A 25404-nucleotide genomic window follows, 5' to 3' on the forward strand; every position below is an offset into this window, starting at 1 on the left:
ACCGGATCCTCGTTTGTGTTAGTCCTGAGGCCCAAGTTTGACCGGAATCACCACAGTGAGACCATCATAAGTCACTACTCTGCCCAGATCCCCAAGGATAATGTGGACAATAAAACCCTTTCTACAATCGTAAGAAATCTAATACTAATACAGGCGTCAATTGTACGCTTCCGCCTATATCATGAGCATGTGTTAATGAATCTCCTTCAAATAGTGGTGACATCAGGTGTTTACGAAAAGGTGGCCGTACCCTGCCTCTCCGGTGGCACCCTCCACAAACACATATACAAGCCGAGTCAGTTGTTCACCTGAAGAAAAACACGTGAACGTATGGTACACGACGGGCATTGCATCAGAGTAATTGTCTGTGTGTCCTCCATACACACATATACAAGCCGAGTCAGTTGTTCACCTGAAGAAAAACACGTGAACGTATGGTACACGACGGGCATTGCATCAGAGTAATTGTCTGTGTGTCCTCCATACACACATATACAAGCCGAGTCAGTTGTTCACCTGAAGAAAAACACGTGAACGTATGGTACACAACGGGCATTGCATCAGAGTAATTGTCTGTGTGTCCTCCATACACACATATACAAGCCGAGTCAGTTGTTCACCTGAAGAAAAACACGTGAACGTATGGTACACAACGGGCATTGCATCAGAGTAATTGTCTGTGTGTCCTCCATACACACATATACAAGCCGAGTCAGTTGTTCACCTGAAGAAAAACACGTGAACGTATGGTACACGACGGGCATTGCATCAGAGTAATTGTCTGTGTGTCCTCCATACACACATATACAAGCCGAGTCAGTTGTTCACCTGAAGAAAAACACGTGAACGTATGGTACACGACGGGCATTGCATCAGAGTAATTGTCTGTGTGTCCTCCATACACACATATACAAGCCGAGTCAGTTGTTCACCTGAAGAAAAACACGTGAACGTATGGTACACGACGGGCATTGCATCAGAGTAATTGTCTGTGTGTCCTCCATACACACATATACAAGCCGAGTCAGTTGTTCACCTGAAGAAAAACACGTGAACGTATGGTACACGACGGGCATTGCATCAGAGTAATTGTCTGTGTGTCCTCCATACACACATATACAAGCCGAGTCAGTTGTTCACCTGAAGAAAAACACGTGAACGTATGGTACACGACGGGCATTGCATCAGAGTAATTGTCTGTGTGTCCTCCATACACACATATACAAGCCGAGTCAGTTGTTCACCTGAAGAAAAACACGTGAACGTATGGTACACGACGGGCATTGCATCAGAGTAATTGTCTGTGTGTCCTCCATACACACATATACAAGCCGAGTCAGTTGTTCACCTGAAGAAAAACACGTGAACGTATGGTACACGACGGGCATTGCATCAGAGTAATTGTCTGTGTGTCCTCCATACACACATATACAAGCCGAGTCAGTTGTTCACCTGAAGAAAAACACGTGAACGTATGGTACACGACGGGCATTGCATCAGAGTAATTGTCTGTGTGTCCTCCATACACACATATACAAGCCGAGTCAGTTGTTCACCTGAAGAAAAACACGTGAACGTATGGTACACGACGGGCATTGCATCAGAGTAATTGTCTGTGTGTCCTCCATACACACATATACAAGCCGAGTCAGTTGTTCACCTGAAGAAAAACACGTGAACGTATGGTACACGACGGGCATTGCATCAGAGTAATTGTCTGTGTGTCCTCCATACACACATATACAAGCCGAGTCAGTTGTTCACCTGAAGAAAAACACGTGAACGTATGGTACACGACGGGCATTGCATCAGAGTAATTGTCTGTGTGTCCTCCATACACACATATACAAGCCGAGTCAGTTGTTCACCTGAAGAAAAACACGTGAACGTATGGTACACGACGGGCATTGCATCAGAGTAATTGTCTGTGTGTCCTCCATACACACATATACAAGCCGAGTCAGTTGTTCACCTGAAGAAAAACACGTGAACGTATGGTACACGACGGGCATTGCATCAGAGTAATTGTCTGTGTGTCCTCCATACACACATATACAAGCCGAGTCAGTTGTTCACCTGAAGAAAAACACGTGAACGTATGGTACACGACGGGCATTGCATCAGAGTAATTGTCTGTGTGTCCTCCATACACACATATACAAGCCGAGTCAGTTGTTCACCTGAAGAAAAACACGTGAACGTATGGTACACGACGGGCATTGCATCAGAGTAATTGTCTGTGTGTCCTCCATACACACATATACAAGCCGAGTCAGTTGTTCACCTGAAGAAAAACACGTGAACGTATGGTACACGACGGGCATTGCATCAGAGTAATTGTCTGTGTGTCCTCCATACACATGCACATGTATTCCATGAAAAATAATAAGAATCCTGGAATTGACGGCTTCTATATTGAAGTAGTGTGGGTGGTCTGGGACTATGGGGTTTAGATATATTAAGAAAACATAAGAAAAAGACCGGTTAACTTTGTCAATCAACGGAGGCGTTATTGAACTAATCCCCAAACCTAAAAAAGACTTTAAAGACTTAAAACTGGCGCCAAATAACTTTTTTGAATTCTTTATATAAAGTAATCAGTACTTGCATTGCAAACAGGCTAAAAGTTACTATTGATATTCTTGTTCATAAAAATCAAACTGGTTTTATTCCTGGGAGAACTTGTAGTTAAAATACGCGACTTTTATACGATTTGATTTTTGAAACAAGAGAACAAGAAAACCATGACTTATTACTACATATTGATTTCGAAAAAGTTTTCGACACTGTCTTTAAACAGTTTATTCTCTCGGTGCTTAGGAAGTATGGTTTGGGACCAAGTGTGGTGAAATGGATAAATATTTAAATGAAAACCTCATGTGTACAAAATGACCATCTTTCTGAATGCTCTGACAATGAACGTGGATGTAGACAGGAAGACCGCATCTCGCCATATTTATTTATATTTGTAGCTTAAATTCGAGGATTTTACCCTTTACTTATATAACAGTGACAAACCCTTCCCAAAATCGTGTCAAATATGAGTCCATTGTCTGATTTCGACTGTGCCTTGAGCATGTGTTTATGAAGCATAATCAACTCGTGATGATACCAAGTGTTCGTTAAAAAGTGAGCGTGCACCGGTCACAGACACAAACATGGCCAAATCAGTTGATCACAGAAAAATATAAGGCAACAATAATCAGTTCACAGGCTGTTTTTTTAATCATAAACACGAAACACAATTTAGACAACGATACGAAATCAGTGACGTTCAGTGTAGTAATCTAATTTTATCAATTTATATAAGCTTCTGAGTACCTGTTCACAGAAGCTTTTTGTTCCACGACCAGTGGATCCGTTTGTTTCACCGCCTCCGTGGTCTGATGGTAGAGCGTTCGCCAGCATGGCGCAAGGTCCGGGGTTCGATCCCCGGCCTTGTCATACCGAAAAAAGTTCAAAGATGGTACTTCTTGTTATCCTGTCTGGCGCTCGGCATTAAGGGGCAAAAACAAAGACTGGTCGTTTTGGAGTCAGTATACTGTGTCTGAGTGGGATATTCATGTTAAACTGCGGCATTGTATCTCAGTGTGCCAGCACTATACAATCGGCAGTAGTCCGGGCTAGTAAAAGCAGCCACACACACACACACACATACACGTGCATGGACGTCGCTATATAAGTGCTATAATCTTTGACGTGACGTTAAACACCTCTCTTCCAGTTATCGTTCTCAACTCCCAAGCCAAATTCATCGCCCGCGCATTCAAATTTCGCCGGCTGTGACGCCATGGCGAATAGCCAGTGGTTGTCCCCCCTAACGCCTTAAACGAGGACGGTAGCTTGTTGGCGGGGCTTATTGGTCGGGACTGGATCGTTCTATTAATGGCAGAACCACACGCAGCCTATTGAGGCATAAAATTGCTGCACTGCCATGGTCGGCTGTTTCTCTGGACCTGCCCCCCATAGATATATGTATGGGATGATATGGACCAAAGACCAGAACCAGGCGGTAATGCAAGCTCAGTCGGGCCAATCTTTTATTGACAACATCCCCAGGCTATTTTCAATCACTTGGTGTCTTCAACCAGTCGCTCGCTTGTATCAGCGCAAATGGTGGTGACACCCAATATTGGACATTGTTTATTGAGTTGTCATCTTGACCGGGTGCAACACCCCTCTTCAGGGCGTGTCGCTCTGTCCTGTTACAAGGTATAGGCTTTACCGAGGAATTTGTTGATGAAAAAACACTGATGAGACGAATGAATAAAATACTGTGTTGTTATTTTCGAAAACATAACATTTATACCACTTTATATACTCACACGCAAAAGAAACGCTAGTATGCAGTATACATGTTATTTATTTTCAACAGTAAAGACAAGAAATACTAATAGGGCAAGATTGACAAAATTTGACTGAAGACAGTTTAATGGATGAAAAGGCAGATGACATAATTGTTTTTTTCAAATGTTAAGGGCTTACACAGTTTCGGGTCAATACCCAAAATGTCAGTCAATACCTGGTGTGACCACCATTAGCATTGATCACTGCCACACATATCCTGTACATTGAGTGGATCAGGCGATTTGTGAAGGCACTAGGGATCCTCCTGCACACATCCAGAGCAGCTGTGCGTAGTTCATCGGCAGTTGTAGGGACTGGACGCACATTGTGCAGACGCCTTTGAACCTCATCCCAAAAGTGTTCGATGGGGTTCAGATCAGGGCTGATGGCTGGCCACGGTAGAACACGGATGTTGTGTTGTTGCAGAAAGGCCATGGTAGCTATGGCAACATGGGGACGAGCTTTGTCCTGCTGGAAAATGTCTTGTTGATGTTGTGCAAAAAATTGAACAACGTGGGGTCTGATCACTTGGTCGATATACCGCTGAGCAGTGACGCCGTGTCTCCGACCTTGACCAACATTCAGAAAGCACATGGGTCCAAGTCTCGCATTAAGTCCAATCCCTGCCCATATCATGACGCTAGGTCCACCCCATGGATCCCTTTCCACAACGTTTCTGTCAGCGAAACGATCACCTCGACGCCGCCAAATTCTGACTTTTCCGTCTGCATGGGAGACACAAAAGCGACTTTCATCAGAGAAGATGACACGCCTCCACTCACGATGATGCCAATTGTGATGACCCTGTGCCCACTGAAGTCGTGCTTGTCAATGCCGTGGTTGGAGAACAGGACGACGTGCTGGTCGGCGACATCTGAGGTTGTTGGAACGGAGACGTCGGATCACAGTGTCCCGGCTAATGTGTCGATTATGTGTTCCTATTGTCTGTCGAGCACTTTCACTTGCAGTTAGGAACGGATGTCGCTGGTGTTGACGGGTAATCTGCCGATCTTGTCGAGGTGTGGTGACCCTAGGACGACCGCTCCGAGGAAGGTCATCTGTGGTCTGTGTAGTATTGTATCGATGCAGGCGACGGTAAATTGTGGTTATGTTAACGTTGAAATGACGGGCAACATCTTGGACAGACTCTCCATCTTCCAAACGTTCGATAGCCTGGTTTCTCTGAATTTGAGTTAGGCGTGGCATTGCTGACCAAGGAGTGGAAGGTCCAAAAATCGGCCACAGTTTTATACCAACTACAGTTCGTGACAGTTCGTGCATTTTCGATTTCTCGAGAAATGGGTGCATGATACCCACATATTCATGGACATGGCGCGTTTTGGCGATTCGCTTTTTATGTTGCGTTTTTACTCGGGGCTTCCAAAATGCAACCAAAAATATTGATAACACCATCAGGCTTCACTACATGCTAAAACTCGTATCAATTTATGGTGCCGTGTTTGTTACATATTTGCTTAAAACCACTTGCGTTTCTTTTGCGTATGAGTATATGAAGCACATTTACTTTTTTAAGCACATTATACAACGGTGACACCCCGTTATTCTGGACGGAGGTGCAGGAATACGGTCCGGATTAACAAGTGTCTGGTTTAAGAAATGTCCGGATTAACAAAATCCTCGGATTAACAAATGTACGGATTCACAAAAATCTTCGGACTTGTCGTCGTTGGGTTTGTAACACAATTACAATTATTTAGGGTTCTGTGCATCGGTTATTTGTCTTAGTCTTAGTGAATCATAGTCACATAATTGTCTCATTTTCGATGTTTATATTCATTTGTAGAGATGACAGAAATATACAATCATTCGTCTTCTCGTATATTTATCCTGAAACCTGAGACTGATATATACTGCCCCTTCTGCATATCACTAGGTGGATACGCAACTGAATTATTAAAAAGAAATACACTGTTAATATTTAACACAGGGCCATGACAACAAATATGCCATCAGCATGCGAAATATTCGTTTAGATTCGTAAACCACAGACCTAGGCCAGGGCTGACTGCGTATAAAGTGCACGTAAGTACACAAGACAATCAGTGAAGTGTTGACAATATCCTCGCCTCTTTTTCACCTCTCCATTCAGTCCTGAAGCAGAGACGTTGTTGATGGTTTGAATCCAAAACTTCATAGGCATTTTTTTTAAATCAAAGCGCTTTAATTTATCGCACTTATTTACTCGCACCGAATTCTCGCATGGAGGCAAATCAATCACGATGCTGAGCGTTTTGTTTATATGATGGTACCTATTTTAAAAAAAACCCTATCTTAACCACACATGGATTAAACGTAGATTAAAAATCATCCAACTTTCCACGTGTACGTATGCAATGTGTGCTAAAAGTTTGAGTATTTCCCTCAATTATAAACCTCCATCCACATTCCGTCAATGACGTCATATAGTACTGTGAGGTCAATCAACAGGGTCACAATGAAGTGAAATCATTGGTTAATTAAGGTTAGGTAATTATCCCACTTTACTTTAGACGCTACTATTCGCGACTTGTCGTAAAAAAAGCATTAACTTACTTTCAGATAGAATGACTTGAGAATGCATTTTTGAAATTTCTGCAAGTTATTTCTGCAAACATATTTTTATAAATGTATTGCAAAGTTCTTAGATAAAACATTCAATCTTTACGCTCTTGAGTAAGTACAGTATGTGATGCCCTCCAGATGCAGCGCACTGTATCACCAAGGCAACTCCATACACGTGACGTCACACAATCAAGGACCTGCAAAGATGAGATACCTAGAATCATGCGTGACACTACTTATTCTTTTCACTGGAGCTATAAGTAAGTTGTTGTGACACCTAGCATAGTTTTCATATTCAGACAAATTAAGATGTATTATTATTCAAGGAGAACCTGCAAGTGCATTTGCGTTAAATGAAGTTTGACAAGTGCCAATTGTCGCTGTCGAATTTTATTTCAAGTTTGACAAAGAACGCTAAAATTTGACGCTGATGCTGTACTCCAAGAAAACGTTTACAGGTATTGTTATCAATGGTTTCTCTGAGAATTAGAATAACAGTCAAATGAAACAAACTGTTTGCCAAATTTATATAACCGAACATATTGCCTGTAATCAAAGGCATAATTTGGATAGTTTAATGACTTCATAAAAATGTTACAATCAATTTTGTCAAATTATGCATTTTCCCTTCAATTTATGCAATTATGACCCTGTTAAAAATTCATGCACACACTTCCAAGCTTACTACCCAGTGGCAAATGTGTACAGACTCCTTCTTTATGCAATAGAAAAGGTTGAAGGTATACAGGAAAATGTGGGAAAGAAAATCTTGTTTTTCACCCCTGGCCAACTGACTGACTACACATTTGAACACTGTCATAGTACGATTGTTTGGGGAATACATAACAATGCGCTGTTTACTGTTACATAGGTAAACGTGTAGACATTCAAACCAAGCCAGGTTCAACGATACTGCTGGACAATAGAGGTATAACAATCACGGGCCGCCATTCGCTCTTGTTCGAAATAACCACATGTTCCTCAAACGTATTCCTGACATTGGCCAATACAGCCCGCTTGGGCAGTGCAAAGAACCGCCACTTTTATATGGTGATTATCGCGGATGCCATCAACATGATCACTGTGGACTGTATGAAGTGTCAACCTGCCACCATCTTCCCTCTGGAAGCTCTGCAGTCCTGCAACGTCAAACACAAGTTTTGGGCAGCTTGGGACCCGGATGGACCAATCCGAATAGGACAAGGTCACGTGGTCGAAGAGAGAACCTTCCTCGATCTCAAAGACGGCAACTTAACTGACATTCACTTTGCGTATATCAGCAGCGAAAAACATGCAAACTGGACCTTTATATTAGGTGAGTTATATCCACATTACTTATATAATAGCATCGTTATGGATAATGTTCTTTGTACTATAATATTAGACTTAAATAAAGCTTCTTCTATCGCGTATCTCTTTTTACCAAGCTTTGCCTATAACTAAACACTGGTATTAATCTACAACGTGTCCTTCTAACAGAAGATGCTTCTGCCAAGTTTCTGACTCCGTCGCCAGATGGCGCCACTATAGTGGAATTGAGTGAGAATACGCCTATCGGCACCGTCATCGTCAACATCACCACCACACGACCCGATCTGAACATCACCACGGAGGTTTTGGGCAATATTAGTTCACAGTATTTCGCTGTGAATGACGCGGCGCTCAAGACGATCGCCATGCTGGACTATGAGAGACAATGTCTTCACATGATCAGATTGTTGTATGTATACATTCATTCTATAAGACAGTTGTAAACCTTTTGCGTATTTTGATTCAAAAACATCACATGGCCGAGATACTGATGAAAGAGATTCTAAATGTTAACGCACTCCCACTTTACTTTATAATAACAGTATCCTGTGATGTGTTGCAGTTATAGATCATAAGGCGCTTTATCAGAATGTGGTTATACAGTGTTACGTAGTCATCAAATAAATTGTATTTATTATTACATTCTTGAAGGTATGTATCTGATTATTTGCATCACTTTGGAGATATTCGGGACTGTAACAGTGGTGAAATATGTTTTAGCTGTGAGTTCTCATGGGTTCTCATGGGTTCTCATGGGCTATAATAGTCGAGTAACGTTCTCAGTTATGTCATTAATGGTCAACCCGTGATGATACTGGTTAGAGTGGGTGAGTGAGTGAGTTTGGTTTTATGCCTCTTTTAGCAATATTCCAGCAATATCACGGCGGGGGACACCAGAAATGGGCTTCACACAATGTACCCATGTCGGGAATCGAACCCGTGTCTTCGGCGTGACGAGCGAACGCTTTAACCACTAGGCTATCCGACCGCCCCGATACTGGTTAGAATTGGTATCCAGCAACGCATGCTTGTCGTAAGAGGCGACTGATGGCATCGGGTGGTCAGACTCGCTGACTTGGTTGGTGCATGTCACCGTATCCAAAATGCGTGAATTTATGCTCATGATATCAATCACTTGCTTATCGGGTCCAGACTCGATTATTTACAGGCCGCTGAGTGCGGCGTTAAACAACAAACAAAACTGAGCTCGAAGCAAATCATATTCAGATGGTGAATTATGTTCAAATACTTTTTCGTACAATGAGTTCAAGACTTGCTACAAATATTACATAACACTTTAAAGTGTGGACGTGTTTCTCCTCAGAACAAGCGAGGCTGTAACGCTGAGTGTCAAGGTCATCGTTCAAAACGTCAACGACGAGACACCGGAAGTCGTGTGTAATGACGTCGTAGAGCTTCCGGAGGAGTGCCCTGTTGGTATCAACGTCGCATTTCCGTGTGTCGTCTCTGACGCTGATGTGGGAGATGACTACAACATCACCGTTGAAGGCAAAGCGTTGATAGCTTTCTTTTGAGTAAAACACACGATTCGTGCACATTAACACTGGTGCCTTGACATAGTTAAATATATAGTAATATTTAACTGTTTTCAGAAAAGGCACATTAAAATATTCAATGGACATATTGTTTCACAGGAAGACCTTTGATTGAAACGCTACTGACAGTGTGGTTTTCATATACACACATCCTGGTGACGTCAAAACATATTTCTCGGCAATGTATTTATGCATGTAGTTGCGCGTAGAGGTGTAGAGCCTTTACAGAAGCAGAACCACTACTAATATTAATTATTTCACGTTTGCTGACTTTCATGTATATGTATTTGATCTTTTATTCAAAAACATAAAACGTGATGTTTAATTTTTATCATATAAAGACACCGTCAGACAACTGTCGTCGGTAGTCCTATGGTACGAGATTATGAGATGGAGAATGTTAAAAGGTGGGAACAACCTCTGTCTGAAACATTGAGGTGAATGACAGGTGATGACCATGCGTGTCAACTAATGACCTTTTTTTAAAAAGAAAACTTCAGTCAAACACTTGTTGCTCACCTGCCTCCGGTCTCACCTTACACTTTCGTTAAACAAACAGAAAAGAAAAAAATATTGTTTTAACTGCCAGCAATTCTCCAGCATCAACATGTCAAACCATGGAAAACAATAATCCGTTTCAAACAAATTTATGGTATGCCATTAGAAAAGGGAAGCAACTCTGCTTTAGTTTGCCTAATTTCCATATTTGAAAAACGCTTGCCTTTTTCGTCTCAACACTAACTCAGAAACCGCTACATTCAAATATCGATCAATTGTGCACCATTTTTTAGTTGTATTCTCAAGCAAGGATTTTATTTATTGAAACACACACAATGTGGATGCTTGATGAAAATGCGTGATACACAACTGCAGAGTAGCAGTGATATTTTATGACGCTTCTTTCACTACTACCATCTATTAAAGGGGCACTGATCTAACGCAATTCCCCGGGACTGGTTGTTGCCTTTGTTATTGTTTTTTCCCAGTGAGTACCCGGATGTATAGCAGAAATCTAGACTAGTTCGCGACCTCTGCTGCGCCATTCGTAAGCGCATTAGTCACTTTTATGGGTAGTAATAAGGGCGTATGGTCACATTGATCAACAAAATGAAATACAGTTTTCCAGATAATAAGGAAATGTAGGTATCTTTGTGGGTAGCATCGGTAATGGTGACGAAGTTTTGATAAGTCACTTGCTTGGTAATTTTGTGATTTTCGTTTACACTATTTTGACTTGCAACACAAAGTAAATATTTCACCTGAGCATTGCTTTTTTTATAGTGTTTATATTTTTTTACTGTCAAATGTGTAACAAATTTATTAAACGTCTAAATATTCAGTTATTTTACAAAGTGACTGAAAAACATTTCCATCTGTATTATTATGATAACGTATCCAAACATTTTGATGTTTAATGTCATCACCAAGAGACTGAAAATGTTACGTTGAAAAGTACATTTCTATGTTGTTTGGCTTCTAATCCTACATGATAATCTGTTGTTATGTTTGTAGGCCCTTTTGATCGTCTTAATCAATCTGGACAGATTTTTTAGTCAAAATGACTGAAATATTTACACATTTTATAAATTGCCTGAGTGAATCACACTTTACAAATTGACGGTAATATATACACGCTTACAAAGGAAAAGACCTGTGAAAACAACCTCTATCGCGCATTGAAGAATTTCCCAACCAAGACGTAGAGAAACAAGAACGAATCGGTTCAAGTGAAGGAAAACAAAATGCAAATATCATAATTACAACCTACCAAATTTATGTGTATAAATTTTAGGCAGCTTCCTTGTTCGAGGAATGTATCCGTGAATATCCACACAAAGGAACAATATCCCACTCGTCTGCAGCTGTACAAAGACACTTATTCGATGTCACGTGTCTCAGTAACAATCAAATATTTTAAAAGATATATATCGTTTCGGGATATTATAACCTGTGTTCGTTTCTCAACTGATCACTTGGATTGTTTCGGGTGTTTTACATAGGTGCCAAGTCTCAATGGTCGGCTGAGAAAGCCCACGTGACAACTATTTTCATAACGTCCACGGTTCCTAAAAAATCAATTGAGTGATAGATAACAATGATCAATCAATCAACGTATTATCAGTTAACCCTTTGAACAAAGTATGTTGTTTTTACATCGGCACTTCACGCCATGATATGAGTGTATTCCCTTTGTTTTAGTAAACCTAGACATGTAAACACTCACTCTTGACATATCCACTGTGCAAGATAACAGTGATTAATCAATCAACGTATTTTCTGTTAATACTTTGATGACTAGGAACGATCCGTTGATTTACAACAACAACAAAATCAACTGATCATTCATCTCTTGCTGGGCTGCCACGTGCATATTACATAACACTCATTTCACCTCACTTCAAACCTGGATTTAGATTGAATAATTACCCCAGACACAATAAATGCCAAATGGGAACCTTTGTCAGGTAATCTAAGTGGTGCTACCACTAATTGTTCCTGTAATAAATTCATTAACTGAGCATCAAGTGAATGACGACAAATACACAAGTGTAGGGTTATACGAGAAAACGTGGATGACAACAAGGGAGTAGTAATCGTATTATCGACGCAAGCCGAAATCCGAAAATGCTTTCACTGCATGGATACTTTTTTTAGTATTAAACTATAACCTTCTTGGGTATTTCCAAATGACGACATCCGATGAGCTCCGCTGTTCTTTTTGTCTGTTTGTTTAGGCCGAAGAAATTAATTAACATGCGCCCTTTGTCGAAATCTTTATAGATCACAGTTAACCAATCAGTGTTTATGCAAAAATGCGTAAAACAAATATTGCCTCCAGCCTCCAAGTTTATTTAGCCGTCCTTGCAGACGGTAGCCCAGTCTCTGGTCACGCTCAGTTGCGTTGCGTATCATCCGGGTACTCACGGGGAAAAAAACAATAACAAAGGCAACAACCAGTCCGGGGAATTGCGTTAGATCAGTGCCCCTTTAAAAACAATGCATCGTCACAAAAGTAGAACGTATTGTACTGGAAAAGGTATTTGTCTGGTGTTAAATCTGAGCGAATGATATGCATAATTCATTCATCTTATCAACTTATTGGTAAAGTTTACAGCAGCAATAATGTTTGGGATCTATACTTATATTGTGTAAAGAACACAAACAGTCCTTGGCATATGTTGAAAATTTGAATATGTTCAAATCTTAATGTGTAAATATTCTATACCATGGACCCGATATCTGGTCCCTTGAGTATCATTATACTTTAAATCACCGAAAAAAAGAAAACTTTTGATTAATCATAGAGCAAGATAGGGTTGATATGATCCCTGGAGTATTTAGACGTCTGTAACTGATCCACGACTGTTAATGTTACCACAGGGCCTGACCGAGATTACTTCAGTGTCGTGAACGGCACCGACATCACCATGGCACGACATCTCGACCGAGACGGCGGAGGTGGCAGACAATCACTCAATGTATCTCTCGTCGTAACTGATCTTGCGGGCAATACTCGCACACAGAATCTATCTGTTACTGTAACAGATATAAACGACAACTACCCAACGTTCTCATCCTCCGTGTACATCATCAACGTCACGGAGAACAGTACAGCAGGTTCGTGGAAGAATATCAATGCAATAATGTTGTTTGTTGTTTAACGCCGTACTCAGCGATATTCCAGCCATATGACGGCGGTCTGTAAATAATCGAGTTTGGACCAGACAGTGCAGTGATTGATATCATGAGCATTGGTCCACGCAATTGGGGAACAATGACATGGATCCACCAAGTCAGCGAGCCTGACCACTCGATCCCGTTAGTCGCCTCTCACGACAAGCACAGTCGTCTGTTTCGGCAAGCATGGGTTGCTGAAGACCTATTCTACCCCGGATCGTCACGATACGAGACAACACGGATAAGTTAGGAACGTTAAATAAAAGCCTGCCATTATGTCCCGGATCCCAAAAGGTCTCCATGTTGTTCAGACACAAGCATTCCCGAACTTGTGAGGCCACTAAAGAACACGAGTGAAATCAAGGTTAACTTTGAGGGCCGGTTACATGACACACAGTGTATTTGTTTTAAAATTGTGTCACTGATATATTATTTCTTTGACCACTTTCGCTGTAGATACGGCCGTCTTGAACCTGACTGTGGGTGATCTAGACGTGGGAGGCAACGGCGAGGTGAGCGTCACCATCCACGACCGAGACGCCAACGACTGCCGGTTTTGGTTGGAAGGACTGACTCTGAGACTAGAGGCTGGGACCTGTGACTACGAGGAGTACGAGTCGAGGGACCAGACCTACTCGCTGGTATTGAAAGCTAAGGACAATTCAACAACTGGGCCGGCAAAGACAGGCATTTCCGTCGTCGTTATACAGGTTCGTTCTCAGGCACATGCGTCGTTGTTTACAGGTTCGTTCTCAGTTATTGGTGTCGTTGTTTACAGGTTCTTTCTCAGTTATTGGTGTCTTTGTGTTACAGGTTCGTTCTCAGTTATTGGTGTCTTTGTTTACAGGTTATTTCTCAGTTATTTGTGTCGTTATTTACAGGTTCTTTCTCAGTTATTGGTGTCTTTGTGTTACAGGTTCGTTCTCAGTTATTGGTGTCGTTGTTTACAGGTTCGTTCTCAGTTATTGGTGTCGTTGTTTACAGGTTCTTTCTCAGTTATTGGTGTCGTTGTTTACAGGTTCTTTCTCAGTTATTGGTGTCGTTGTTTACAGGTTCGTTCTCAGTTATTGGTGTCTTTGTGTTACAGGTTCGTTCTCAGTTATTGGTGTCGTTGTTTACAGGTTCGTTCTCAGTTATTGGTGTCGTTGTTTACAGGTTCGTTCTCAGTTATTGGTGTCGTTGTTTACAGGTTCTTTCTCAGTTATTGGTGTCGTTGTTTACAGGTTCATTCTCAGTTATTGGTGTCGTTGTTTACAGGTTCGTTTTCAGTTATTGGTGTCGTTGTTTACAGGTTCTTTCTCAGTTATTGGTGTCGTTGTTTACAGGTTCTTTCTCAGTTATTGGTGTCGTTGTTTACAGGTTCTTTCTCAGTTATTGGTGTCGTTGTTTACAGGTTCTTTCTCAGTTATTGGTGTCGTTGTTTACAGGTTCGTTCTCAGTTATTGGTGTCGTTGTTTTACAGGTTTGTTCTCAGGCACAGGAGTCGTTGTTTACAGGTTCGTTCTCGGTAATTGGTGTCGTTGATTTACAGGTTCGTTCTCAGGCATTGCCTTCGTTGTTTTACAGGTTCGTTCTCAGGCATTGCTGTCTTTGTTTTACAGGTTCGTTCTAAGACATTGTCGTCGCTGTTATACAGGTTTGTTCTCAGGTATTGGTGTCGTTGTTTTACTTTGACTTTGTTTGTATGGTCGTCTTCCATTGTAGGGACATGTTTCGCCTCTTATTGCTAAGATATAACGTATTGTATTACAAGTCAAATACAAATAATATAACAAACTAAAATGTACATACTTGATTTGACATTTTCATGACAGATATGTATCAGTATCACACAAGAAGCACGTCGGTTTGAAGCTTATGACACATATGTATCAGTATCACACAAGAAGCACGTCGGTTTGAAGCTTATGACACATATGTATCAGTATCACACAAGAAGCACGTCGGTTTGAAGCTTATGACACATATGTATCAGTATCACACAAGAAGCACGTCGGTTTGAAGCTTATGACAGATATGTATCAGTATCACACAAGAAGCACGTCGGTTTGAAGCTTATGACAGATATGTATCAGTATCACACAAGAAGCACGTCGGTTTGAAGCTTATGACAGATATGTATCAGTATCACACAAGAAGCACGTCGGTTTGAAGCTTATGACAGATATGTATCAGTATCACACAAGAAGCACGTCGGTTTGAAGCTTATGACACATATGTATCAGTATCACACAAGAAGCACGTCGGTTTGAAGCTTATGACACATATGTATCAGTATCACAAAAGAAGCACGTCGGTTTGAAGCTTATGACACATATGTATCAGTATCACACAAGAAGCACGTCGGTTTGAAGCTTATGACACATATGTATCAGTATCACACAAGAAGCACGTCGGTTTGAAGCTTATGACACATATGTATCAGTATCACACGAGAAGCATGTCGGTTTGAAGCTTATGACACATATGTATCAGTATCACACAAGAAGCACGTCGGTTTGAAGCTTATGACACATATGTATCAGTATCACACAAGAAGCACGTCGGTTTGAAGCTTATGACACATATGTATCAGTATCACACAAGAAGCACGTCGGTTTGAAGCTTATGACACATATGTATCAGTATCACACAAGAAGCACGTCGGTCTGAAGCTTATGACACATATGTATCAGTATCACACAAGAAGCACGTCGGTTTGAAGCTTATGACACATATGTATCAGTATCACACAAGAAGCACGTCGGTCTGAAGCTTATGACACATATGTATCAGTATCACACAAGAAGCACGTCGGTTTGAAGCTTATGACACATATGTATCAGTATCACACAAGAAGCACGTCGGTTTGAAGCTTATGACACATATGTATCAGTATCACACAAGAAGCACGTCGGTTTGAAGCTTATGACACATATGTATCAGTATCACACAAGAAGCACGTCGGTCTGAAGCTTATGACACATATGTATCAGTATCACACAAGAAGCACGTCGGTTTGAAGCTTATGACACATATGTATCAGTATCACACAAGAAGCACGTCGGTTTGAAGCTTATGACACATATGTATCTCAGAGAACTATCGTGAGAACTTCAGTGTTGAAACTATTCTCGGTATCTTAAACAAGTGGGCGAGTGAGTGAGTGAGTTTGATTCAAAGGGTAAGTTAACAGATGGCATTCACTAATAGCGATATTCTAAAAAGCAAGGTATCCTGTTACGCTAAAGGGACAAAACCCAACAGCAAGTAGCTGTATCTTTACTGTAACTGTGTCGACGAGTACGGAATAAATGCTTTTAAATTAGTTGTGATTTGGCCGATTGACTGTAACCATGCTATTTTGGATTTAAAAATGCGGTTTTCCTGTCTAGAGACTGTACCATAGCTGCAAAAACAAGCTACTAATGTATATAATGTAAGAAGGAAGTAGATTCTCTGGATATATGATCAGTTGTTTCGTGTGCCTTAGCGGCCGGATATTACAATGCTCTGTTGTATATTGTGTTCTGTCATTGTGTATATATGTAATACAAAAAATAACAATCTTCATCATCTTCTTTTTCTTATTTTTCCTTGAAAGAACTTGTGGAAACATATAAATTCAATGAATGTGTAATTGTCCCTGGCGGTAAAAGTGTAATTGGGAAATATATGTGTTCCTGCACATGGCCTAGGAGAGTACATACGATCGTTTTAATGATATTGTTCTTATATTAGAAACGAAGTGGAGTGTGTTTTAATGTCATTATATAATAATTAACAGATTTAGGGGTTTCATTGAAATGATTGCATATTCAGGTTCAACCCCGCAACGAGTTCATCCCTCGCTGGAACGCGTCAAGCATTGTCTTCCCGTCTGGTGTCACCGTCACCTCCAAAGAGACGACAGTTCCGGGAGACAATGCCGTTACGAAAGCCCTCGCCAACACTGTAGACCTTAACACGAGAAACAATACAAACAGACAGACTACCTTGACCACTTCAGGAAACAACATCAACACCACCACACCTCCTAGTGCCACCGCCACTGTCAACGTCACCGTTAACATTGAAGGTCACAGTACCAACGGCGATAACATAAAGACGGTAAATAAAACGAATATTGAGGGTGACAAGACTGGAACCACTGACGGCGTGACTGGTCCCAGAGGAATAAACACGTTCATATTCCCGGCGCAAGTGCTACCCGAGACAGCCAACATTGGGACCCACGTGTATACGATGAGTGCCACTGACAGAGACTCCGCACATCACAGTAACTTGGTGTACAGTATCGCAAGCACATACACAGGTAGGTAAGGTGGTGTAGGGAGTTTTCTTTCTTCCATGTGTTTTATGTTTAACTGGCTACTGTACAGTTTAATGCGTTAACTCAGACATACGGGGCCATGGAAAATATATAATGTTCTCTGTAGTCCATAAGTGCCGATATTACACCATTGTGCAAAACAGAAATAATCATCTTCCTAGGCAAAGGACTTAAAAAGTCCAGTTTCCACCCTTGCCGAACTGGGCTGGAATTTCTTGGCTCGACCGTAGCGCCACCAGCGGCTATGACGAGTTATGACCCTTCTATGTCCATCCTATTGACCAATCTGATTCCACCTCTCATATCACTTGCATTTGCTTCAATCAAAAAGGCAGCGCCAAGTCAAGACGATATAATCAATAATCACAATTTATATTGTAAGAAAACGGGTTTTCGCGAAGTGCATCAGACCACTTGAGCAAATTGTTTAAAAACATGAAAAGATTGGGAAAATTTCTGTTGACGCAGAGTTGGCTGTACACATGTTTTCGACCTGCAATCGACCGCTATCTGCATGGCAATTTTCGATTTGTTACACGATTTTGATTGGACTATGCACAGACTGGTTAGTCCAGAAAAAAATAGAACTCCATAATTCCAGCCTCGTTCGGCAAGGGTGGAAATTGGACTACTATAGTCAGTTAACTCCCTTGCCTCGGGAAAATGAGAAGAAATTTATGCCATTAATTTATAAATAGTCTCAACACTAGATCGAGTTAAAGGAGTATCAGTGGTGTTACTTGTTTCTAGTCACGCACACGGATTACTGTCTGATGTTTGGCCTCTGGATAATTGTCTTGACGTAAAATCTATTATTCCCTAGTTTACCGACGTGAATATAAAAAAGTCAACACACATATAGAGGTTATCCCGCGAGTGTGTTTGGGGATGGTAAATATCCTGCATTAGGAATAAACATTGTATTTAGCGAGCCTTGGCGAGCTAAATACATAGTGTTTATTCCTAATACAGGATATTTACCATCCCCAAACACACAAGCGTGATAACCTCTTTATCATATAATGTCATTCTTTAATTCTGTGCTTCAAAATCGCTTTCCCTCTCTCACAAACATTACCGAAACATTGCGAGTTTTCCTGGAATGCGCGCATTAATATTTATTACGTCTGAGGGTAAGTGATGTGTCAGTCGGACAGTGACAGTAGCCAATATAGTTCCAACTGAAATCTGTTTCTTATACAGTGGCGAAGCAACATATACGCAAAACAACAATTGTTTTTAATTGCCTTTCGCGGCAATCCATCGGTCTGTCCGCTAGAGTAACTGCCCTTTGTCAAAGGGAAGCTACTCTAACCCTAGTCTATGAGACGTCACGGCCACGGTCAGACGTTGTTGACAGTCGGTCTGTCCTGTCATTACAATAAGAAGTGTAGTCAGATGTACACACAGCGACAAAACGAAACAAGGTAACAATTCAAACATATTTCCGCCAAATCCAACTATTTTAATTTGTGGAGGAGGTTTCAAGCCGCAGAGGTCTACAAGCACAGATATGGCTACTGATCCCGCTTGGCTAGGCCTCGTGCCCTCGCCAAATTGTTTCGAAATTAATATCTCCAAAGTTGACAAAACCTATAAAATGCCTTAGCTACGTCACAGTTAGACACAGATTTTCAGTATATTAGACTGTTCTTTTGATAATGATAGCAATTATCCCTGTAGTTTATCCAGATTCCCGATGGTTAATTCTGACTCGATCCCTGAATGACAAGGGCGACGCCATGTTTGTTTATAAACAGTGAAAGTAGTCCCTACTTGACCTTTGATATTTGCATCTCTATCCGCATATGACCCCAACGGATATCGTTTTTATCCGTTGGCTTTATCCTGCCGAGAAACCTACCCATTATATGATAAAGAGCGATTATCCGCCGAAACAGATTCCTATAATCGCAGAAAGTAACAATTATATCAATGGATCACCGAAAACAAAACGTCAAAGGATAAACGATTTTGTTACTTTTTCAGATAAAAATGAAAATGTCCTTGGTGTGTTTGAAATAAATCCGAAAACCGGCACCATCGTGACAGCCACTACTCTAGACAGAGATCACGTGACAGCCACTACTCTAGACAGAGATCACGTGACAGCCACTACTCTAGACAGAGATCACATGAAATCCACTACTCTAGACAGAGACCACGTGACAGCCACTACTCTAGACAGAGACCACGTGACAGCCACTGCTCTCGACAGAGATCACCTGACAGCCACTACTCAAGACACAGATCACCTGACAGCCACTACTCTAGACAGAGATCACGTGACAGACCCTACTCTAGACAGAGATCACGTGACTGCAACTACTCTAGGTAGAGACCACGTGACAACTACTACACTAGACAGAGATCACGTGAACAGCGGATCAGCATTTTATGTCCTGAAGGTCGGGTGTTCTGACGGTGATAACGTCATATATGGGATGCTGACGGTTAACGTTACCGAGGAAAACGAGTACCCTCCTGTGTTTGAACGGACTATACATCACGTCCAATCGTCCTTGTCTGCTGGTCATCTAGTCGACCACTTCAACGTCTCCGACAGGGATCTTCGTTCAAACATATCTTTACACTTCTCATACAATGAGTCCTACTTTTACATAGAACAGATTAACTCTTCCTGGGGCCTCTATGTGTCTACGAAAGACAACGCGTCCGAAAGCTTTCCGCCCAGTTTGACCGTCATAGCGACGGATCAGGGAACGCCGGAAAAGACGTCATCATGCACGGTAGTATTTGAAAATGAGCTTTGTGAGATGCCTACGACCACCACTACCACAACTACAACTACAACGAACACTGCAACAACACCAACTACAACACCCACTGTGCCATCTTCAGCTCGGCCAACCCATCAACACGTCACAGCCGCGCCGGTTCAGTGTGTGACTGAAAAGGATGACGGTGAAACAGGTGAAACATGGTACACAGTGAGTGAGTGAGTCGCTGCAATATTGTTTAAGCGGCGTTTAGCAATATTCATGTATGCACTCACACACTCACGCACTCACTCACTCACTTAGTGAAACCAAAGAATAGGGCCATGGTGCTAATCAATAGAAAATCTTAATCATGGCTAATCTGGGAATCCGACCTGTAAGCACGGGATGCAGATCGCAAAATTGGGAATTGCCTTGATTAATACTGTTCAAATCTGACATACCACATCTTTAGCATGCCATCAGGTCACTAGATGTCAGTTAAGGCTCAGAAGAATATCCAAAGTACGAGGCAGGAAAAGGGTCGCTTTTAGTCCACATCTGCTTTATTAAAGAATTAAGCACAACCTTAAGAAATTGTTGTAAAAATTATCAGATATATTCACATAAAAGGCAAGTGAACTTTGCTTATTTCAACAATTGCGTGTTTGTAACCAACAACACGAAATACATATGAAAGGATAAAATGTGTCAAGAAACCTGATTGTTTAGGTTTCCATGGAAGTTTTTTCGAATGCATGTATTTGTTCAAACATGAGCTAGTCTTCGTCCCATGTTGAGAGAGATGTATGCATATACGAGGGCTGGCCAAAAAGGTTTTCTTAGTTAGACTTGGAACTTTTTTTATCAGCTCTCGAAGCACAATTACTGCATATGGTCAAATGGGTAAGGGACTAGCTCATATTTAGATTTTCATTTGTAGTTTTAAAAATCTGTTTCACTCATTTTTTCCACAGTTGTATATTTTACCATGTCTGAAGTGCAAAACTTACAGTCACTTTTACGCAATGATTTGACATTTCAGAAGGAACAACTAAAAACGATAAATTTTTGCCGTCCGTATTCAGTGTTGTCTGCCCCTTGTACAGTGCAGGAGAACGCCGGTGTAGAGGAGAAGGTGCTGGCGATACTGGCGGCTGTGGAGGGCGGCATCATGGTCATCATCCTAATCCCTGCAGTCCTCATCCTCACCGGAAGGTAACCAGTGCGGTATAGTGGCGAGTTTCCACACTCTGGTGTGCCGGTTCTGAATGGTGATGGGTGGTGCTTGGGCTGTAGAGAGGTGGGGAAATAATTTGGGTAATGGGTGGATCTGTCTGCTGGGCGTTGACGTGGGTGTGGGTATGTGTGTGTGGGTAGGGTGGGGTGGGGGGTGGTGGGGTGTGTGTGTGTGTGTGGATTTAACATGGATGGGTGATTGCACGAAGATATTTGCGAGGATGTGGGCATGGCGTTGGCGTGAGTGTGGATGTGGATGTGGATGTGGATGTGGATGTGAACATGGCGTGGGTGTTGACGCAGGTGTGGATGTGGCGTGGTTGTGGATGTGGGCATGGCGTGGTGTTGACGAGGGTGTGGATGTGGGCGTGGTGTTGGCATGGTGTTGATGTGAGCGGGGATGTGGGCATGGCGTTGGCGTGAGTGTGGATGTGGATGTGGGCATGGCGTGGTGTTGACGAGGGTGTGGATGTGGGCGTGGCGTTGGCATGGTGCTGATGTGAGCGGGGATGTGGGCATGGCGTTGAGTGAGTGAATATGGTTTTAGGCATAACCACTAGGCTACACGACCGCCCCGCATGGCGTTGACGTGGGTGTGAATTAGGCATCACGTTGACGTGGGCGTGAAAGTGGGCATAGCGTGGGCGTGGGCGTGGGCGTGGGCGTGGGCGTGGGCGTGGGCGTGGGCGTGGGCGTCTGTGTTTGTTATTGTGTTGTTGGTGGTTATGTCTGGACACCCACCTACACACACGTCTCAATGCATGGTAATACTTATTCAATAACCAGCTGATCCTGTGTGAAACTCACTGATTCTGACATGATAAGAACACAACGTTTCTTCTGCTTACCAGGCTCGGCGGAAGCAAGGTAGAAAACTGCCAACAACAGCTGGATGGTACGGAGTGGTTCTATATCTATTGCCGTTGAAATCTCCCACAAAGCTATGAAGTATCATATAATGGGTCAAATGATACCCAAGTCAAATCTGAGGTAGGGGCGGTAGGTTGGTCAAGTGGTGAATACACACGCTGGCCTCATCACACAGAAGACCTGGCTCTATTCCACACTTGGTACAAAGTATAGAACCACCAGTTTATGACGCCATTGTACCCACGAGTGGAATCGAACCCTGTGAGACGGACCAAACGCTTTAATCACTAGGCTTCGTTGTTTGCGCACCCCCCCCTTTTTATTTCGAAAAAAAATCTATATTTCTGTATAAATTACCACCAAAGACAATAAATAGATCTTAATTGTGCACCCCCCCCCCCCCTTTTCAAAAAAGCTGTATCCGCCCATGCATGTCATCGTATCCCAGTTGCGTGGATCGATGCTCAAGAAATCAATCACTGGATTGTATGGTCCGGACTCGATTATTTACAGACCGCCGTCATATCGCTGGAATATTGCTGAGTGCGGTGTTAAACAACAAACAAACAAATTAACATCGGCGTAAAATCAAACATGCTCAATCATAAAACGTGTGTAGGCAAATATACCAATCTCGATTGTATAATTATGCAATATATTACAATATCCATTACAGGTAAGATTGGCCCTCGTGATGACTCGGACACAGGTGACCACGTGTCTGACCCTGGTGTTGACCCAATGGACGATGGTCTGGAAGCCCTGACTCTCCACGACCTGATGGACAAGCCGACTGAAGTGGACCCAGCAGTGGCCGACAAGGAGCCAGATCGGGACACGCTCAAAACAATGGATGATTCCGGGAGGGGGAGCTTTCCGTCCCTGGAACTAAGTGAAGGGGGAGGGGGGAGGGGTGGGGAGGAGAGGGATGAAGGGGAGACGGAAGATGAACTGTGACTGGAGACAAGAGTGAACCTAAAAACAACAGGGCCCCATGTTTCGAGAGAACCATTGATTGTGGTATGGCTATTGCAACAGTCGATGGTACAATGGTATGGCTATGGCATGATGTAGATTATGCGAATTATGCATATGCAAATGAAACATTGATATTTTAATGATACATACTTATTTAACCATTCGCTAAGCCTTCTGTTCTGAATTAGTTGAAATGGAAGTACTTGTAAATAATACATTCGAATCAATTCAGGATCAATATAGATATAGATATAGATATAGATATAGATATATATAGATATATATATACTCACCGCCAAAATAAAAGAAACGCGAACCAGAAAAACATATATGCTCGTTAAGAAGGGGTCAATGTATATCAAAACTTACAATCAGTCAAGTGTTACCACAGAGTGTCTTTATTCTTATCACGATATGCTGCACTAACTTCACACGCTAGTCCTGCACGGGACAAATGATGCATCTCGAATCGTGGATCTATGACGTCACAGGTGATGCGTCCATGGGCATCGGTTCACAGAACATATCTGTATGTTCGCTTGTGCATCGAGCCAAACAAATATCTGTTAAATATGAATATATCTTCATATATTCACAAACATGTATGGTATTCGCGTTTCTTTTGGCGGCGAGTGTTATATATCTATATAAAGATAGATATACAGTAGATAAAGATAAGTACAACCCGTTTTTCAGTATTAATTTCTACAAATGCGAATGGGGGAATCACGTTATTACCGCTATCCTACAGCCATCGGGGTAGTCCCAAGAGGGCGATGATGTCTGAGAGTCCACAGCTTGTGAATGCTATCGATGGATGCGCCTGTAAAATCTGTAAATCTTCCTTCCTGGGCAAGGATGGCGCGTTATCGTGCAGATGAGTTGGCATTATTCAAAGGAAACATGCTATTGGAGTGAGTGAGGGAGTCAGTTTTACATAACTTTAGTTGTTTATAAGTGACAGACAAGACGAAAATGTTTATATAATACTGGTGAAACCACAAAGTACTGTGAACATGATGACAGATTAATATACTTGATTCGATCCGACGACCAGCTGGTATGCACGTACAATAGCTGCACCTTAGACAACTCGGCCACACAGTTACAAGATCCCTTGTTGGCTCTGATCCTGGCAGCTACCGTGAATAACGTGTTAAAGTACTCATGGAAATGAAAAAAAACTGTTTTGCTGGATTTAATAATCGACACAAAGCATTACGTAGATGTAAAAACGAAATAACAAAACAACTGGAAAAGTACTAGTCTGGATTTGCTAGTTTTATCTCAATGCTCAATACAAAATTTACTTTACAGGAGGTAATTAATTATTTGTAAGCACTTTCAACATTCAAAAATAAAACTAAGTCCAAATTGACATGGCAGAAACAGGCTATAGGCATTATGCAAATTAGCCTGAAAAAAAGTTAGCAAAACAACAATAAATATAACAGCTATGTTTATGTACATAATAATAATGACATGTAAGCTGTTGTTTAAGAAGGGAATATGTTACTTTTACGTTCTGATATTTTGACGATGATTCACTATCCCACAATGCCACTCACAAATCACTAACCACTGACAAATCACATGCACGTGGGTTTCAAGCACCTGTTTTCACCTGTCGTCAAGGTGTCATAGGTCATGGACATTCACCTTGATCTACTAACACCTGGTTATGCTCAGTTTCACAATAGTCTGTTTTGTTTATACACACTTTTACGTGTCAAAAGACATAAAAACCTTTGATACGCTGTATTTGTGCCAAGGCCCAATTAGTACTAATTGAGTTGTTTGAATATTTATATATTTTGTATATTAACTGCAT

The 25404-nt window shown here is 41.7% G+C and overlaps 1 protein-coding gene across 1 annotated transcript; it reads left to right on the top strand.

Moving 5' to 3' along the window:
• Positions 1-7956: 7956 nt before the first annotated feature.
• LOC124136820 (protocadherin Fat 4-like) lies at positions 7957-23552 on the top strand. Its single transcript, XM_046502869.2, has 10 exons — positions 7957-8224; positions 8389-8629; positions 9545-9729; positions 13158-13394; positions 13911-14164; positions 17256-17748; positions 19756-20700; positions 21596-21704; positions 22577-22620; positions 23272-23552. The coding sequence occupies exons 1-10, from the start codon at positions 7957-7959 to the stop codon at positions 23550-23552; spliced, it is 3057 nt and encodes a 1018-aa protein (XP_046358825.2).
• The last annotated feature ends 1852 nt before the right edge of the window (positions 23553-25404 follow it).

This window comes from Haliotis rufescens, unplaced genomic scaffold (assembly GCF_023055435.1).
Source record: "Haliotis rufescens isolate VD_foot unplaced genomic scaffold, xgHalRufe1.0.p SCAF_31, whole genome shotgun sequence".
NCBI lineage: Eukaryota > Metazoa > Mollusca > Gastropoda > Lepetellida > Haliotidae > Haliotis > Haliotis rufescens.

Excerpts from the sequence above, each read along its gene's own strand:
- LOC124136820 (XM_046502869.2), top strand. The coding sequence starts at position 7,957 with ATGGTGATTATCGCGGATGCCATCAACATGATCACTGTGGACTGTATG. Across the intron at positions 8,630-9,544 it reads CTTCACATGATCAGATTGTT|AACAAGCGAGGCTGTAACGC; the intron begins GTATGTATACAT and ends GTTTCTCCTCAG. Across the intron at positions 14,165-17,255 it reads TTTCCGTCGTCGTTATACAG|GTTCAACCCCGCAACGAGTT; the intron begins GTTCGTTCTCAG and ends TTGCATATTCAG.